At 40.7% G+C, this 18,294-nt stretch overlaps 1 protein-coding gene across 8 annotated transcripts in view; it reads right to left on the bottom strand.

Moving 5' to 3' along the window:
• The window catches only part of ARHGAP12 (Rho GTPase activating protein 12), a 105,629-nt gene that overhangs the window by 64,660 nt on the left and 22,675 nt on the right, over positions 1 to 18,294 (bottom strand). For all 8 annotated transcript variants that reach the window (XM_084781947.1, XM_084781949.1, XM_084781950.1 and 5 more), the window contains one exon: positions 16,022 to 16,776. In XM_084781947.1, coding sequence (XP_084638073.1) covers positions 16,022 to 16,699 — 678 coding nt within the window. In that variant the 5' untranslated portion in view covers positions 16,700 to 16,776. The remainder of the gene's footprint in view (positions 1 to 16,021; positions 16,777 to 18,294) is intronic.

The following is an 18,294-nucleotide window of genomic DNA, read 5'->3' as shown; positions in this document are numbered from 1 at the left end:
CCAGGATGTAAGTCAACCCCTGGCCATTAAAAACAGTACAAGCATTGTCTCAAGTCAAGCCAAGCCAGACTCCCCCCAAGGTTTGTTCAATTACAGCTAAGGAAAGAAAATCAAAGGGCTGAACAGAAAAACTGAGAGTATACCTGACAGTTGCTGGTAACTTGCCTCTAAGTCATGGGGAGGAAAGCTATTTGGAAGAATGACAACCTCATAGACAGACAACTATGGCTCAGAGCCTGGAGATCCTTCACAGTGTACAGGTCCCTGCGCCAGTCCTTCTGATGTCAAGAGAACTAACCCATTCTGTACTTCATTTTCAGAAATCAGGAAATGCCTTTACTTCAGCTTCTCATGAATGAGATTCTAGTAAGCATTCTGACTAATACATAAATATGAAACCAGGCTGTGAGAGAGCAAACAAATATAAGAATAAAACCAACTAAATCTAAAAATCATAAAAGCGGGGTAAGTATGATTCAGAAGAAAGGCAAAGCAGAGATCAGTTTGTCTCAGCAAAGAGATAATAAGCTGGGCATGCTCCATGCCTGTAATTCCAGCACTTGAGGCAGAAGAATCACAGGTTGAAGGCCAACCAGAGTTATCCTGTGAGATTCTGTCTCTGAAAAATGGAAAGAAGGGATGGAGAGAGAAATGTTGAGAAAAGATAAAAGCAAGAATCACTGACCACTGACACAATGTGAGGAAATGGAAGAGAACACAGATGGCTTTCATGTGGACTGTGAGCTAATAAAACTGTCTGAACACTCTCTCTCTCTCTCTCTCTCTCTCTCTCTCTCTCTCTCTCTCACACACACACACACACACACACACACACACACACACACACACACAGACAATCCACAGTTTTGTGCTAGATACTTAAAAAAGGTCACAACCAAGTGAGAAAGGAACCTTAGGAACAGAGCTATCTCCAAATAAAGGAAGCCTTTTATTCCGGGGGTGCTGACTAAAGTATTCATGTTCTGTACAGCAGGTTCTTAGAGAAAGACCCCAGTTGCTATCACCAAGTGTTCTTCCTGGGGCGGGGGTGTTGCCAAAGGAACAAGATCACTCCTCCAGCTGAGTCAGTTTCTCCTACCAGGTTGATACAAATGTAATTCAAGTTTGTCTTATTGCACTCCCAAACTTCCTTTCACCTATGCCTCAATTTTCTTAAAGTTTTGCTGGTTTTCACTCTGTAATTACTTTGTCCAGACCACTCTAATTTTGGGTTTCTGGACACCTAGAAACTACAAAAATAGATGGTATAATGTAAATTTCCTAACAAAGGAGTTCAGAATTCCATCAAGTATCAAGTCTTCTGATGTTCTGAATATCAGCCAAATAAAAATCTAAGAGTTGCTGTTCTTTCCTGTTTTAAATAAGTAGGAAGATTTGACAAGAAGATGGCTACAGTTGGAAGCAAAAGCAGAGGACAGTATCTCCAGGATGATATTCCGAGAGGAAAGCATACTTTTGTCTAAATATGGTTTGCTTAATCTCACTTAAGTTGGTTTATAAACCAAAATCAGTCAATGAACAACAAAAAAAGCATCACTGATGTTGTTACTCTCAGCTTTCATTAAAATACCACTCAAGAAAGATTCAACTCGAATAGAACCAACTCTTCATTGCACAGAATCCATGAGCATTCTTGTGAAATATTATCGATCTTGTCTTTCCATCTTACTTCCCCCATCAATATTTTCTATAGACAAAGAAAGTAGCAGTAAAGACAATGAAATAAAATTAAAATGTCAATCATTCACATTAATTCAGAGGTACAGTTAAAGAACAATGGAAAACTTAAGAAGAAAATACTAAAAACTCAAAGCTATCTGGTTATTCCCTCTTCAGACTGCACATTAATGCTTTTACTTTAATACAGACAGGCATCATTAAAGGACTACTACAAGCCAGGCATAGTGGCGCACGTCTGTAATCCCAGCACTGGGGGAGGCACAGGCAGGTGGATCTCTGTGAGTTCAAGACCAGCCTGATCTACAAAGGGAGTCCAGGACAGCCAAGGATACACAGAGAAACTGTCTTTAAAAAAAAAAATAAAAAAATAAAAATAAAAACCTGCTATAAGTATCTTCAGTTCTTATGTTTCTATTCTATTCTGAGTATTTTATCTTTTTAGTTATTTAGAACTAAGGCTATGATGGGGGAGATGGCCTGGTGTGTAAGGGCACTTCCACCAAGACTTGTGACAAGAGTTTGACCCACTGGACCCACATGGTGGAAGGAGAGAACCAATTCCTACAAGCTGTCTTCTGCCCTCCATATGTGCCACAGCAGGTGGGTACCCTCCTGAGTCCAACACACACACACACACAAATGTACCTTTTTCTTTTAAGAAACAAAAAATAAATATAATACCAGTTCTAGTTTCCAGTTTTACTTTCTAAAGATACAAGTCACAAATTTGGCTGAATTAAATTAATTGTTTCTACCTTTTAAAGAGCCAAGTACAGTTAACATGATTTAATATACTCTAGCAAAGAGTACAACAGTATAGCTACCCTGCACGGCACGGATGAGTGCAGCATCAGTTGATCCGTACTCTGCTAGGCAAACACCACCTTTTTTGAGTGATCTTACCTAGGTTCCCCACAAAGAGTACATCATGCAACCAGATCAATCAATCAATCATAATTCAGGATGTAATGTGAAGCCCACTTTTGCACTCAAGTACTACCTTCACTTTTCTAATGCATTATAAGAAATTCAGAAGTGTTTTAAGACTCAGTAACCCCTTAAAATTATAGAAAAGCAACACAGTGAGATCTTTACAGTCACTTGTGCTTGGTGGCTATGACCTCTGACACTAGAGTGCATGTGCATTGCTAAGTAGTAAATAACTTCACACCACGTGGCTCCTCCTGTACCAGACACTGAGGTAATTTTACACACACACCAGATCCCATTTAAACCTAGCAACAACTCTGCACTTTGTTTCTAGAAGTGAAAACTTATAGCTCTGAGAGTAAATGGTTTGTCTAGAGTCACATACGGAAGCAGTATGACATCCAAAGCCTACATCTATCCTACCCAAATTCAAACACCATTCCACCTTACATTTCAAAGAAAATTAAACAGCAGTTACACCTGTGCTCAAGAGACAACTGCACGTTGCTTCCTAAGTATGACAATTAGAATGTAAACACCATAATTTAACAACAAAAATCGCCTTATCAATACCAGCTTTGGGTCTTCAAGTCTAAGAGTGCTACAGAGTAGTACTGTAGTAGTAGCCCTCCCTAAAGCTACGACTCCTAATTGTGGACTAGTTCTGAGCAATAAAAGCATCATTAAGGGGCTGGAGAGATGGCTCAGAGGTTAAGCGCACTGACTGTTCTTCCAGAGGTCATGAGTTCAATCCCCAGCAACCACATGGTGGCTCACAACCATCTATAATGTAATCTGATGCCCTCTTCTGGTCTGCAGGTGTACATGTGGGCAGAGCGCTATATACATAATAATAAATAAATCTTTAACAACAACAAAAAAAAGCATCATTAAGTAGGAAGTTTGTGTAAGTCAGGCAGGTACCAAAATGCATCTCACCAAGCTTTGGGAAAGCCAAGAGCCCTCCACTGACCAACTCCAGTAGCCTGGTGGGGAGGACCTAAAAAAAAGATCAGCAGAGAACAAGGATTGGGATAAAAGGAGACCATTTGCTGTGCCTAATGTACACCTGGTTTTAGATTTAACACCAACCAGGGCAGTGGTTCCCCACCTTCTTCATGCCTGCAATCCTTTAATACAGTTCCTCATGTTGTGGTGACCTCAACCAATAAAGTATTTTCTTTGCTACTTCAAACCTGCAATTTTGGTACTGTTAAGAATTGTAATGTAAATATATGTTTTCCTTTTTTCCAGTTTTTTAGACAAGAGTTTCTCAAGAGTTTCTCTGTGTAGCCTTGGCTATCTTAGACTCACTTTGTATACCAGGCTGCCCTCCAATTCACAGAGATTCACTTGCCTCTGCCTAAGTGCTGGGATTACAGACTTGTGCCACTATGCCAGGCAAATATCTGTGTTTTCTGATGGACTTAAGCCACTCCTGTGAAAAGGTCATTTATACACACCGCCCCCCCCCCCACCCATGCCTTGAAAGGGGTCATGACCCACAGGTTGAGAACCATTGATCTAGGGAACACAGACTTAGGAAAAAAAATCTTTTAAAAAAAATTGACACACGTAGGACTTTGCCATTAATTTTTTAGTCCAACTAGCTTGAAAAATAACATCCCTCATTAATTTTAAACAAATTCTATTGGTAAAATAGTCTTTTTATTGACTTCTGGAATGAGACTTTTTTTTTAAAAAAATCTCATCCTAAGCTTTATATATTTCAATCTTCTTCCTAAATGTGGCTTTGCCAGTCATTATTTTGCCTCCTGGCATCTTGTCAGCCTCCTGGCAAAGTCTACTTTAATGCTTGAGACTGGAAAGGCTGATTAAACAATTAAAACATGGCCGGGCGTGGTGGCGCACGCCTTTAATCCCAGCACTCGGGAGGCAGAGGCAGGCGGATTGCTGTGAGTTCGAGGCCAACCTGGTCTACAAAGTGAGTCCAGGACAGTCAAGGCTACACAGAGAAACCCTGTCTCGAAAAACCAAAAAAACAAAAAAAAAACAAAACAAAAAAGAAAAACACATTAGTGAGAGTGTGGGGGTGGGGAATGGGGTCTGAAGTGTCTATTTTTTTTTACCACTGTTTTGTTGTTTTGCTTATTTTGAGACAATATCTTGTATTTAGCACTGGGGCTGACACAAAACTTCCACATAGACCAGGCCAGACTTAAACTTGCAGAAATTTCTCTTGTCTCTATCACCAGGTTTCTTTTCTGTTTTGATTTTCAGGTTTCATCTTCATTTCTTGCAACAGTATGAACTTTGAAAAGACCTAAACACTAACCTATTGAAGACACTGCACATATGAGTGCTGCTGTGGGGGCTAGTCAGTTAGCCGTCACTGCCTTGACTTTGTGTGGTTCGAGGGCAGTGGTGAGGGCCTTGCATATATGATAGGGGCCTACTCTACCACTGAGCTATTCCTTGCAGTATGAATTTTGTGATTTTGTTTTCATTGAAATTGTAGAGTCTTTACAATCAATTACAACTTCTTCCTCCAATTCCCATCTAACATTCTTCTTTAAAAGCTGTGTTCTATCAGGTAGACAAGACGGCTCATTGACCTGGACCAGACCTAACAACCAGGGTTCCATCTCCAGGCTCCACATGGTGGAAAGAAAAAACCAATTCCCACAACTTGTCCTGTAATATCCACAGGTGTACTGTGGCATATACACACAATAAGTAGCATAAAAATAACAGTGCCTGCCAAGTGTGGTGGCACATACCTATAATTCCAGCCCTCAGAAAGCAGAGGCAGGCGGATCGTTGGGAGTTCAAGGCCAGCCTGGTCTACAAAATGAGTCCAGGACAGCCAAGGCTACTTGGAGAAACCCTGTCTCGAAAAACCAAAAAATAAAATATAAAATAAGTGTTCCAACAGGACTATTTTTTAAGCAGAAATGTGCAGCATTCATCTAGGTCTGTAAAGTCTCTTTTAATCTTGGGTTGGTGGTTTAACATGTCTGCTGAACAGCAGGTATACCAGATACTGCATCTTTAAGTGCCTTATACACTCAGATAACCAAGTATGGACCTGGGGACTACAGACTAGAAGAAAGAGAAAACAGTCACAACTATGATGAGCACAACAGAGGGAAACCATAGAGTAGAATAGAAGCTGCCATGGAAGGATGACCTACAGAAGCCAAGAATAAGCAAGCTTGTTAAGAGATCAAGAATCTAGAGAAATGACTCAGCATTTAAGGGTTATACAACTGGTTGGTTCCTAGTGCCACTCAAGAGGCTCTCAACCACAGGCAACTACAGCTCCAGAAGCATACAGCACCCTCCTTTGGCCTCCACCTGCATGCCCACACGTATATGTACACTCACACATGCACAGTAAGAATAAGTCCTTAAAAGAAAGGATTTTAAAAAGAGGAGAGAGCGAGCGAGTAAGTGAAAGTGTGTGTGTGTGTGTGTGTGTGTGTGTGTGTGTGTGTGTGTGTGTGTCTGTGTAGAATGTCAGAAATTTACCAAACCTGGAAGTGGGGAAGCCTATAGAACCAACTGAACAAACTCAAACAGCATAAACCCACAGAGATCCACTCTAAAACCATCACAGTCAGATTGAAAACCAAGAAAAAGATTAAAAGCAGTTACAGGGAAAACAGGGCTCATTTGTAAGAGAAAGATAAAAAAAAAAATTACTTCTCATCAAAAACATAGAAGCCAGAAAGTATGGAGTGTTTTTGAAGCACTGGCTAAAAAGAAAAGCTACCCAGAATTGTGCATTTATAAAGACAAACAACCCTTCCCCAAAACAAAACCAAACCCTCAGGAATAAGGGAGAAATCAAAATATCCTCAGATGACAGAAAACTAAGAATTTGCCCTAAATGAATAATTAAGCATGTTGGTTCTCTAAGCAAAATGAAAATGATGAAAAGAGGATCCTGGATCATCAAGAAAGAAGGATTCTGAGTTCACTCCTAAAGTTGCTAGACTGTGTTTAATAGTTACAACAAAAACAACACAGTGTGAGGGCTTCTGCTTAAAATAGTTACAAATGGCAGAATAAAAAGAATCCAAGGAGGATGAACTCAAGGTTTACTCAAATTGACAACATGAGACCAGCAGAATGCCAAGCCATGCCAGTATATACAAGGACTGGAGCAAACACTAAAATTTACACTACTGTCAGGAGCACAGTGAAACATCCAAAAGAGAATTCTGAAAAATGCCACAGGAAAGCCAGTGTAAGAAGAAACAGAAAGCCGGGCGTGGTGGCGCACACCTTTAATCCCAGCACTCGGGAGGCAGAGGCAGGCGGATCGATGTGAGTTTGAGGACAGCCTGGTCTACAAAGTGAGTCCAGGACAGCCAAGGCTACACAGAGAAACCCTGTCTCGAAAAACCAAAAAAAAAAAAAAAGAAGAAGAAGAAACAGAAAATAAAATGTAAAATGGCAGACTCCTTAGCTATCAGTAACAGCTAAGTATAACTCTCAAGTTCTATATATGTATGCGCGCACACACACACACACACACACACACACACACACACAAAATCACTAGGTTTTAACAGTCTGTGCCCCTTAAAAGACAAAGATTGGCAGAATAAAGACAAAAAAAATTTAAAAGGCCTACTTTTATGTTTCTATAAAAAGAAAGAGAGAGAATAAGCCAGGTGGTGGTGTTGCACGCCTTTAATCCCAGCACTTGGGAGGAAGAGGCAGGTGGATCTCTATGAGTTTGAGGCCAGCCTGGTCTACAAAGTGACTGGGGGGGGGGGGCTTGCAGGGAGGGGGAGAGAGAAGATCTCAGTGCAAAGGAAATAGCCAGAAACAGAGATGAACATTTATAAAGATATCAAATATACAGGAAAACATAACAATCCATTAAAGTGTATGCACCAAAAATGATGCTGAAGGCCTTGAGAAATAGAGCCACCTGCCAAGAGGACTCTTCAGCAAGCAAGTATCAGATCAGCAAGACTACAAAGACTCAACACCATCAAAATTAAGGTCTCATCAAAATTACAGACCAACAACATAACACACTACTTTAGTGTCTATAAAACACATACCAAGATCCTATCCTGAGCATTAAACAACTCTCAACATTTTTTTAAATTAAATCAAAGACATAAGCAAACCATAAACAGGTAATAAAAAAAGTGAAAAAAAAATCTCCCACCACTTGGAAACTAAACAAGTTACTTCCCCAAATATCCCATGAGCATAAAAAGCAAGTCTTTAGCCGGGCAGTCACAACCAACTACACGCCTTTAATCCCCGCACTTTGGAGGGAGAGGCAGGCGGATCTCTGATTGTGAAGCCAGCCTGGTCTCTAGTGTGAGTTCCAGGACAGCCAAGGCTGCACAAAGAAACCCTCTCTTGAAAAGAAAAAAGAAAAAGAAACACATGTTGAGACTTTTAAAATGCATGGAATTCAACGGTATGAAGACAAAATACAGCACTCTTCCTCGAGACTGCTAAAGTAATGCTGGGGAGACTTATAGCAACAAATCCTCATATTAGGAAATGGGGAACATTTCAAAACAATTAGCTAAGCTTCGACCTCAAGAACATGGACCATAGCAATGAAAAAGAATTTTAACTAGGCATAGTGAGAAATGTCCTAAATTTCCTTGGGAGTTTAAGGTTATCTTACTGCACAGCTCAAAGCTAAATTAAGCCACATGAATCCCTGTCTGAAAAAAAGAAAAAGAGAAAGAAAAGAAAGAACAATGAAGAGTGAAATTTATAACAGGAAAAAAAATCATTAAAACTAGCAAACACCTTGCAACACTAATAACAACAACAAATAAACAAACAAAAAAGGAGAAAAGCAATAAAGCCATGGTGAGTAAAATAGCATCAATGAAGCTATATAGTGAAATGACAATAAAAGAACACTGCCAGGATAAATTTGATAGCTTCAATGAAACTTCAATTCCTTAAAGTTTCCTGATTTCACAAGAATAAAATTGATAATTTAATACCACAATAACTACTGTAAGAAACATTTTTTCTATGAAAAGTAATTAACCCAGCAAGGCCTCATATTTCTTGAGCCTTTCCCTTTGCACTGACTAGCCAGTCTATTCAGGTTGTGAAGGCTAGCTCCTATCAATGAGATGACCTGCAGTCACCACCTACATGAGGGATAAAAAGATAGAAACCATCTTTGCCAAGTGTGCTTGCTAGGTCCGCCGGGTTCTAGTGCACCCTTTTTACACAAAGCTATTCCTTTGCCAAGTTACGCTTACTTTTTCCTGTGTTCCTTTGTCACATACCAAGAGTCTTTGTTTCTAACATTATTAAAGAAAACAAACATGACACTCAGGAGGATCCGTAGGAAACACTATCAAAACTACATATCTTCTTACTAAGCACAAAAGAGGGAGTACTTCCCCACTTATTTTATTGATATCCTGATTAATGAGCAGATCAAGCACAAAAAGCTAACATCTTTTTAGTACAAATGCAAAAGAAAACTTAATAGATAAATTTCTGCAATACATAAGATCATGTGACCATGATCAAAAGAGGTATCATCTAAGAAGAATGGTCAATATTCAAAGATCAACCAACATATTATATATTAATAAGCTAAACAGAAGCAAGATACAAGATGGCTCAGTGGATAGGTTCTTGCCACAACAGACTGACAACATAATTTGATCCCTAAAACAATGGCAGAAGGAGAAAATCCAGTAGTCCTGACTTCCACATGCACAGCCACACTAAACACACAATAATTTTTTTAATTCACAATTTTATTAACTTTCCATTTTAGTTCTAATTTGCAGAAAATGTCACAGTCATCACTCTCTTAACATTAAGACAAAACCAAAACTCAAACAATTCGTGACTTCTTGTACCCATCAGACAACCAAGTTCTCAAGGCGAACTACTTCCCCAATATTTGAAGGAGTAAAAAAACCTGAGTTGTAGAGTAGATGCAACTGAACAGAAACTATTAAGGTTATAAACTGGTTAAAACATCCAGTTGAATCATGATGAATTAATGGACACACTATGGAGACTAGCTTCTGTGAGAGACCTTTGACTTTGGTGGGCTTATTTACAAGGCCACCACCAAGTTCCTTCAGTGGCTCTGACAAGAAGAGAAAAGGTAACTCAGTGATCTAAGTCCAAGTCGTCCCTGCTAATAAACATCTGCTGCCTAAAGAAAACAACAAACTGCAGAGTCTACCCAGCCTGGAGAAAGCAGTCCTCGTGCTCCAAAACCCTCTGAAGAGGCTTCTGGTCTTCCCTAAAGGAAACAGTAAAACTAAGAGGAAAGCCACAGACCAATAGCAAACAGTGTAAGACTGAGACTTAACCACAGGATTACACAATACTGTGACACCTCCAAACTGTGAGCTTCAGAGGAGCACAGAGGAAAGACCTCAAGGGACAAGTATATAAAGAGAAGAGCTGTTAGAAGAGACTAGGCACAGTGCCACACACCTCTGGGACTAGCACTGGGAGAGAGAAGTTGTTCAAGGCCAGTCTTGCAAGTTTGAGGCTACTGTGGGCTACCCTGAGACTATCTTGGGGAAAACAATGAAAAGAAAAAGAAAGAATCCCCCCAAATCCCCAAAGGAACAGAGCCAAAACCCACAGATGCATGTATAACTACAACAAACATTAACACAGACCAATTTCTGGCCAAATTTGCCTAACACTTCACTACAAGCCTATTTAATTCAGTTACTATTATTTGATTCATGTCTGACTTTCAATCAAAACTTGAAAGGCATGCTGAAAAATAACAAAACACAGTATCAAAAGCAAGTAACACAATCAAACTTGGATATAGTACAGATGCTAGAATTATCAGACAGGGAAGTTAAGATATGGGAGGCAGAGGCAGGCAGATCTCTGTAAATTGAAGGCCAGCTGGAATACAGAGTGAGTTTCAGAACAGGCAAGGTTACAAAGGAAAAGCCTGTCAAAATGAGGGGGGGTAGGGGGAGAGGGGGAGGGGGACAGGAGGAGGGAGATAGGAAGAAGAGGAAGGAGGGGAAGGCAAAGGGAGGTAGGGAGGAAGAAAGGAAGCTAGATCCTACCAAAGAATCAAAATTCAAGCAAAGAATTAGAACACTGTAACAAACAGGACATGACTGATGGTGTGAGCAGCAGACTGAACACAGCTGTGGGTAGAACTGGTGTGAAGTTATGCCAATACAAGTTTTCCAAACTGAAGACCGGATAAGGACAAAGACACTGACACCCGAGCATATCACACTCAAGCTACAAAAGCCAAAGATGAAAGGAAATCTTAAGAGACAACATAGAAAAAAATCTTTATAGAGGAACAAAGATGAGAATTACATTCCTCTCCAGAAACCAGGCTAACAAAAAGAAAACAGTTTTAAACAAGCAAACAAACCAGATTTCTATACTTAAAGAAATTATGTATCACCATGAAGCATAAATACCTTCTTTTCAAATTTCATTTTAACTATGTCTATGTGTATCTGTGTGTAGGTATGTGCATGTGAGTACAGGTGGGAATGGAGATCAGAGCTGTCACAGCCCTCTGGAGCTGGAGTTACAGATGGTTGTGACCCACCTGACAGCATTCTGGAGCCAAACTCAGATCCCCTGCAAGAGCAATATGCATTCTTACCTGGGCAGCCATCCTCCAGCCCTTAACTTTTTCTTGAACCAGTGAACAAATCGAAAGGATTTCAGCCCTAAATTCAATCCCCAGCAGAGAGGAAAGAGGAGCAGAAGTGGCTACTACTCCCCAAAGTGTTCTACAGCCTCAAGACTGTAAGAATCCTTATCAGGATCCCAGCCAGTTTATTTGTAAAAGTTGCATGTATAACTACGAGCTAAATCTAATACAGATACAGAAGTCGAAGGAGCCAGGAAAGATACAACTCTTAGAAAAATAACAAAGGAAGAAGGCTAACACTTGGCAAGTTTAAATTACTACAACACAACAGCACTCAAGATATCCCTAGAGGTGTAAGGGTGTGTATAAATTAGCAGGCAAACACTAAACATCCGGAAACAAGTAACTGTGTCTCTATGATCAATGGATTTTCAACAAGGGTGCTAAGCCACCTGATGAAGCAGATGTCATTAAAACAATGTGCACTAGAAGAACTAGACAGTCACCTTTAAAAGGGAGTCGGAGTTCAGGCATGGTAGCCTGCGCCTTTAATCCCAGCACTCAGAAGGCAGAGGTAGGCAGGTCTCTGAGTTTGAGGCCCACCTGGGTACAAACTGAGTTCCAGAGCAGCCAGGGCTACACAGAGATATTTTGTCTTGGAGGGTTAAAAAATAAAAATAAAAGGAAATGAAACTGGATGCTTATTTTACAATTTACATAAAAAGTAACTCAAAATGATTAAAAACCTAAACTTCTAAAGTGTCAAGAGAAGATACAGAGTAAATCTTCATGATCTCAGACTTTGCAATAGATTCTTGAATACAACAAATGCTTCAGCAACAACACTGTTTTCCTGGAGCATCAGCCTGCCAGGAAATCCAGAGATTCTGAAATTGCAAGCCTGCATGCTTGTGCAAACTAAGAGCTTAAACTATGCCCCCTACCGTGCACATGTGTACTTAGAAAGATACACATCTCACACACACACACACACACACACACACACACTCACACACTCTCTCTCTCTCTCTCTCTCTCTCTCTCTCTCTCTCTCTCTCTCTGATCTTCGGATCTGTTTCTTCAAATAAATATACCTAAAATTGCTATGCCTTGAGCTCCTAGTTTTGAAACAACACATGACTGACATAGAGAACTAATTAAACTGGAGCTCATCAAAACAAAACACTGGTTCAGAGAAAGACTCAACCAAAAGCATAAAAAGAAAAGCTACACAACAGGATAAAATATTTGCAAACCATCTATTTGACAGATGACTTAGTATCCCAGACTATTAAGAACTGTCAAATTGCAATTTAAATGGGAAGTGGTGAAGGGGCTGGGGAGATGGCTCAGTCAGTAAAGGAAAAGAATAATGAAGCAACACAGGAAAAGCAGGGCTATAGACCTTTACTAAAATGGGGAAAATACAAGCAAATGTAAATTCTGGGGAAGATGGCTCAGCAGGCAGAAGTGCTGACTGCACAAGCCCGATAATGAGTGGAGTTTGAATCCTTTGAGCCTTTAATCCCAGCACTCGAGAGGCAGAGGCAGACAGATGTGAGTTTGAGGCCAGCCTGGTCTACAAAGTGAGTTCCAAGACAGCCAAGGCTACACACACACACACACACACACACACACACACACACACACATACACACATCCTGTCTATTATGCCAGCACACTCCTATGGAAAGATGGAAGATAAAGACAAGAGAATCAATCCCTCAGAAGTTCACAGGCCAGCCAGCCTGAAATATAAAGTGCAGTGGCAAACAATAAGCCATGCCTCAAAAACAAGGCATAAGGCAAGCAAAGCAGCTGAGGTTGTCCTCTGACTTGTGTGCATGCGTGTGTGTTTATAATGCTGCTAGAAAATACTTGACAGTCAGTCTGATGCCATGAATATAACATCATATTTTGCAGAAGCTCATGGAAAAGTACAGAGAGCAAGTATGAGGAGACACACTTTAATAGAAGAAATGTTTGCATTGTACTAGAAGAAAGGCAATTGTCAACACAGATGGTGCGAAAAAGGGTAGAAACAATGACAATCATAGTGGCAAGTGTGATTTACTGAGTATCTGTTATACAGACAACCATCAATGTATTCCTTCACTAATCCTCAAATCCTGTTTATTCACACTCCTGTGCACAGTCTCCCACCAAGGGGGGGGGGAATTTTTTTAAAGGGAATGAGCTGCATAATCAACAGGATAGGGCAGTAGGATTTCCAAGATTAGGAACTCAAGACGGCTTCAACCATGCTCTCACTCCTCGACTCTCATCCTGGGGAAGTCTGCTTGCTACATTCACACATCTGCGAGGAAATTTAACTAGCAACATTGTGAGCATGGCACATTTACAAGAATTCATCTCAGCTTGGCTTCCCTAAGAATGCAGCCTCAAGAGACCCCAAGCTCCCACTGATGTACTGACCCACAAAAATGGAGAAAAGAAAGCTGATACACCTGGCAGTTAATTAAGCAGCAATAGATGCTCAATGCCCTCAACATCCCTGTGACTACTCCTTAGCTCAGGCTATGAAATTTTTCCCTTAGGACTCAAGAGGTCAGTTAAGAGCTCTTGCAGAGGACCAGGGTTCCGTTCCCAGGACAAACAGGGTAACTCTCAACCATCCCTAACTCCAGTTCCAAAAAATCTGCCCTTTTTCCTTCTAACTTCTGCAGGCACAGGGCATGCAGGCAGACAAAACACTCACACACATAAAATAAATGAAATATCCTTAGATTGAGGATGTAGCTCAGAGGTAGAGTGTTTGCCTAGTATACATGAAGGCCAGGGTTCACCCTGAGCGTTACAAAATGAGTAAAACAAAGCCAATTTCCCCTATTATCACACAGCTGGAAAATGCTGGAATCAGATAAAAATGAAAGACAGCATTATTGACTACTATGCAAATGAGCTCCCTATTTTTACACCGTAGCTTTGTGTTTTGTTTGGAATTTACTATCTGCTGAAGTAGAAGGCAAAGTGATCTGATAAGAGCAGACCAAAGTCTAAATGAATCAGCGAAAAGAAGAAAATGCAAAAGATTTGAGACCATTGCCATGGAGAACTAAGAGCCTGCCAAAGAACTCTTTAGAAGACTTCCCAACAGTGCTAGGCCAGGAGAGAGAGATCAGGAGCCATGAACTTCCAGTGCAGGGAACTTAAGATGATTATAACCAAAAGAACTTGGGATTGCTTGTGAATATAAATATAAATATAATTTTTGCTGAACAATGATTGTGGCCGGATGGAATAAAAATCACATTTTTACCAAGGCCTCCAGTTCCTAAGGAACTACATACACCAAAATCTCAGAAATATCTCTCCCCATATGTATGTATGCATGTATGATATATGTCTACATTAAACATATACACATATTTTAAGGACAGGGTCTTATTGTGTAGCTTTGGGTGGTATAGAACTTGCGATAGAGACCATCCTGGCTTCAACTCAGAGATGTGCCTCCAAGTGCTAGGAGTCAAGGCATGTACCACCACATCCAGCCTCAGCAAAACTACATATTCCACATCAGTGCATATCCCACTCAGACTGAAGAGCACACAGAAGACAACAATAGCACTACTTCATGCCTTGATCTCAAACACTGGAAGTTTCTCTACAGAATCTTCCCTTTTCCTATATCCTCTCAAAAATGCTATAAACAGAGTTACAACTTACAGAATTAGACCATACCTAAGAGCAGCCTAACAACTAGATTGACCTGAATAATTTTATTACAAGGGTTAGAGTTAAGTTCCCAGCACCAAAAAGAAAAAAAAGGAAAACAAAAGAAAGAAAGAAAAGAAGTTAGAGGGAGGTTCTTTTCACCCCAAACTAATAAACAAAAAACAAACAAACAAAAACAGGAAGCAACACAACTTCAAACCAAACAGTTATTTTTCTATTTTTTATAAAGTGAAAATAAAAAATTTACTTAAAGCCTTTAATCCCAGCACTCGGGAGGCAGAGGCAGGTGGATGGCTGTGAGTTCGAGGCCAGCCTGGTCTACAAAGTGATTCCAGGATACCCAAGGCTACACAGAGAAACCCTGTCTCGAAAAGGCAAAAACAAAAAACAAAAAACAAACAAAAACAAAAAAAATTTACTTAAAAATCAGAATTGTCCAAATGAAGTTTCAATTTCATACATGTGCTTTTAAAATGACTTCATTTGAATAACAAACCAGCATAAACAATCAAAAAAAAAAGCCAGGCAGGGGAAAGGTAAAAAGCAAACTAATAACACATTTCTCTCTGGGCCAAGATTCAGAGCAACCAAGGGAAAATACTTAAGAGCCACGCATATGCCTGGAGTACGGTTATTCACTCTGTACTGTACCACATTCCAGGGCTGCCAAGTTTTAGCCACTGATATGCCACTGGCATCTTTCCTCACACACCATGTATTACACCTGCCCACTGGCCAGAAACAAGTCAGAGTGAGCACAACCAAAAACCAGTTTCTATTATAGTAACAGTCACCCACCACTAAAGGAAGCACTTCCTGCTTAATGCACATCAGTGGCGAGAGAAGGAAACTTTTTCATACTCAAAGAAGTTCCAGTCTCACAGATGCAAGAATGCTGAATACCACGAACCACGAAGGAATTCTCTATGCATGTCCAAAGCTATTTCATTTTTTTCCCCTGCTCTTTAAATCAGGATACAATCCATGTGTTCTGAACATATAAAGCCCAACAACCAATTCATAACACTATGACTTAATTAAATTTTTTATTGCCACATTTTTATTATGGCAAGCACACATTTCACCAGACGTCTCTCTTACCCTCATCTGCTCTGTGGAGCTGCTGCTGAGCTCGTCTCCAGATTCGGAATCCTGATGTGTTCTCTCTGAGCCTTCTCCAGCTGAGTCACAAGACTGCTCCTGGGAGAAGCTAGTCTTCTCTACGTCCAAGAACTCTGGTCCGGGAAAGTGACCAAATAACCGTGTCCTGTTCTGGCTGGCAACTTTAGGAGAATGAGAGTCACTGTTAAACTTTCCATTATTATGGGTCAGGTCCAGGCTTAGGTTGAGAGTCTGGCCTGAATTATAACTGGATCCAAAATTCTGATTGGCATCACGAATAACACCTGTTCCTTGAACAGATGACGATGGCTTTCCAAAGCTTGAAAGCTCAGGCATTTTGTTCACATTTTCTGTCGATCTCTGGAGATGCATGCTCTGTATTGTCTTCATGGAATTATTTGGCAGTCCAGCTGCCTGCTTCACAGGTGGCATCAGTGCTTTACGGGTGACCTCCTTGACATACTGTGCTGGCACATAAAATGCTTTGGAGTTCTCATCTAGTCTGACCTGCCACCAGTCATCGTTGGTCTTCTTCACCAGGATGTACCGCTCCCCTTGTCTGATAACGATCTTCCTGTCCTTTGCTTCATACTCGTAATCATATTCCACCTCAATATACACTTGTCCTGCAGCAATCTTCCCACTTCTCTCAGCCATTTTTACTCAGTAACGCTCACTCTCAAGACAGATGGTATGCCACATTATGCCTTGTGTCTTGCTGCATTAATGTATCACTTTTATTTAAACAGAGAAAGAGAAGAAAAAATTAATGCAACCTAGAATTGATATTCATAAACTATATATTATATAAAGATAATTACCTTCACATCTTAAGCCCCATAAACATGCCTAATAGCACATGTATCATTCTACATTTAAAATATTTTTATTCTAATTTTTCAGTTATTTATGGTCAAAGAAGGACAAGTAAGCAATGTTGTACTGGTACAATGTTGTACTGTACTCCCACAGAAGACACAGTCAAGTCCTCACCCCAGAACTTCTAAAGGTGGTCTTACCTAAAAATAATGGTCTTTGCAGAGGGAAAGTTAAAATAAGCTCTCTATAGTAGTTTAAATGAAGGTGGCCCCTATGGGCACATAGGCAATGACATTATTTGAAAAGATTAAGACATGTGGTGTCTTTGGAGTAGGTATGGCCTTATTGAAAGAACTGTGTCACTGGGGGTAGGCTTTGAGGTTTCAGAAGCTTAGGTCAGGCCCAGTGGCTCACTTTCTGCAGATCCACATGTAGACCTCTCAGCTCCTCTCCAGCACCACGTCTGCCTGCATGCCACCATGCTTCCCGCAGTGAAGACAACGGATTATTGTAAGGCAGCCCTATTGAAATGTTTTCCCTTTATCCCATAGTCATGGTGTCTCTTCACAGCAATAAAAACCCTAACTAAGATAGTCATCTTTGTTAAGAGCGACCCTCAAATCCCCACATCAGTATCTTTTTGTTATGTATACTGCATGGTGTGCATGTTCTTGTATCTGCATGACTGTGTGTGTTTGAGCACACCTGTGGTGCATGTCCATGTGGAAGCTCAAGGCTTCTCCTTCTATTACTCTCTAGGATATCTTACTAAACCTATGTTTGGCTAGTCTGGCTGGCCAGCTTGCTCTGAGCATTCTGTCTACACCTCCCATGTGCTGGAATTATAGGCAGGCTGCCACAGCCATCTAGCATTACCTAAGGGTTAGGGATCTGAACTCCAGACCTCAGGCTTGTGCAGCAAGTACTTTACCAGATAAGCCTTCTCCCCAACCCTCCAGATGTGCCCCCTCCCATGTCTTTAAAAGGGAAGGAGACAAATTTAGAAACAGAGAAGGGGGATGAGGGAGCAGGGATACAGGTAGTGAGTTTGTATAGCATGCATGAAGTCCTGGATTCAATCCCCATATCAACAAAACATGGTTACATAGATGTATAATTCCAGCACTTGGAAGGTGGAGGCAGGATCAGAAGTTCAAGATCATCCTGTCATCCCAAAAAACCCAAAGGCTCACTCAGTACCTGTGCCTTCTCTGAGGACTTCTCACCCAACCAGTACTCTAAGCCTCTCCCTTTCCCCAGCTTCTCACTCCCATATAAACCTGCTATGTTGGCCATAGGCTCTCTTGGTTCTTCTCTGTCCCTGGTCAGCTTGTCTTCTCCTCTCCTCTCCCTCTCCTCTCCCTCTCCTCTCCCTCTCCTCTCCCTCTCCTCTCCCTCTCCTCTCCCTCTCCTCTCCCTCTCCTCTCCCTCTC

The sequence above is a fragment of the Acomys minous genome (assembly GCF_964271855.1).
Source record: "Acomys minous genome assembly, chromosome: 5".
In the NCBI taxonomy this organism is placed as follows: domain Eukaryota; kingdom Metazoa; phylum Chordata; class Mammalia; order Rodentia; family Muridae; genus Acomys; species Acomys minous.
This window is presented reverse-complemented; position numbering and strand designations above follow the sequence as displayed.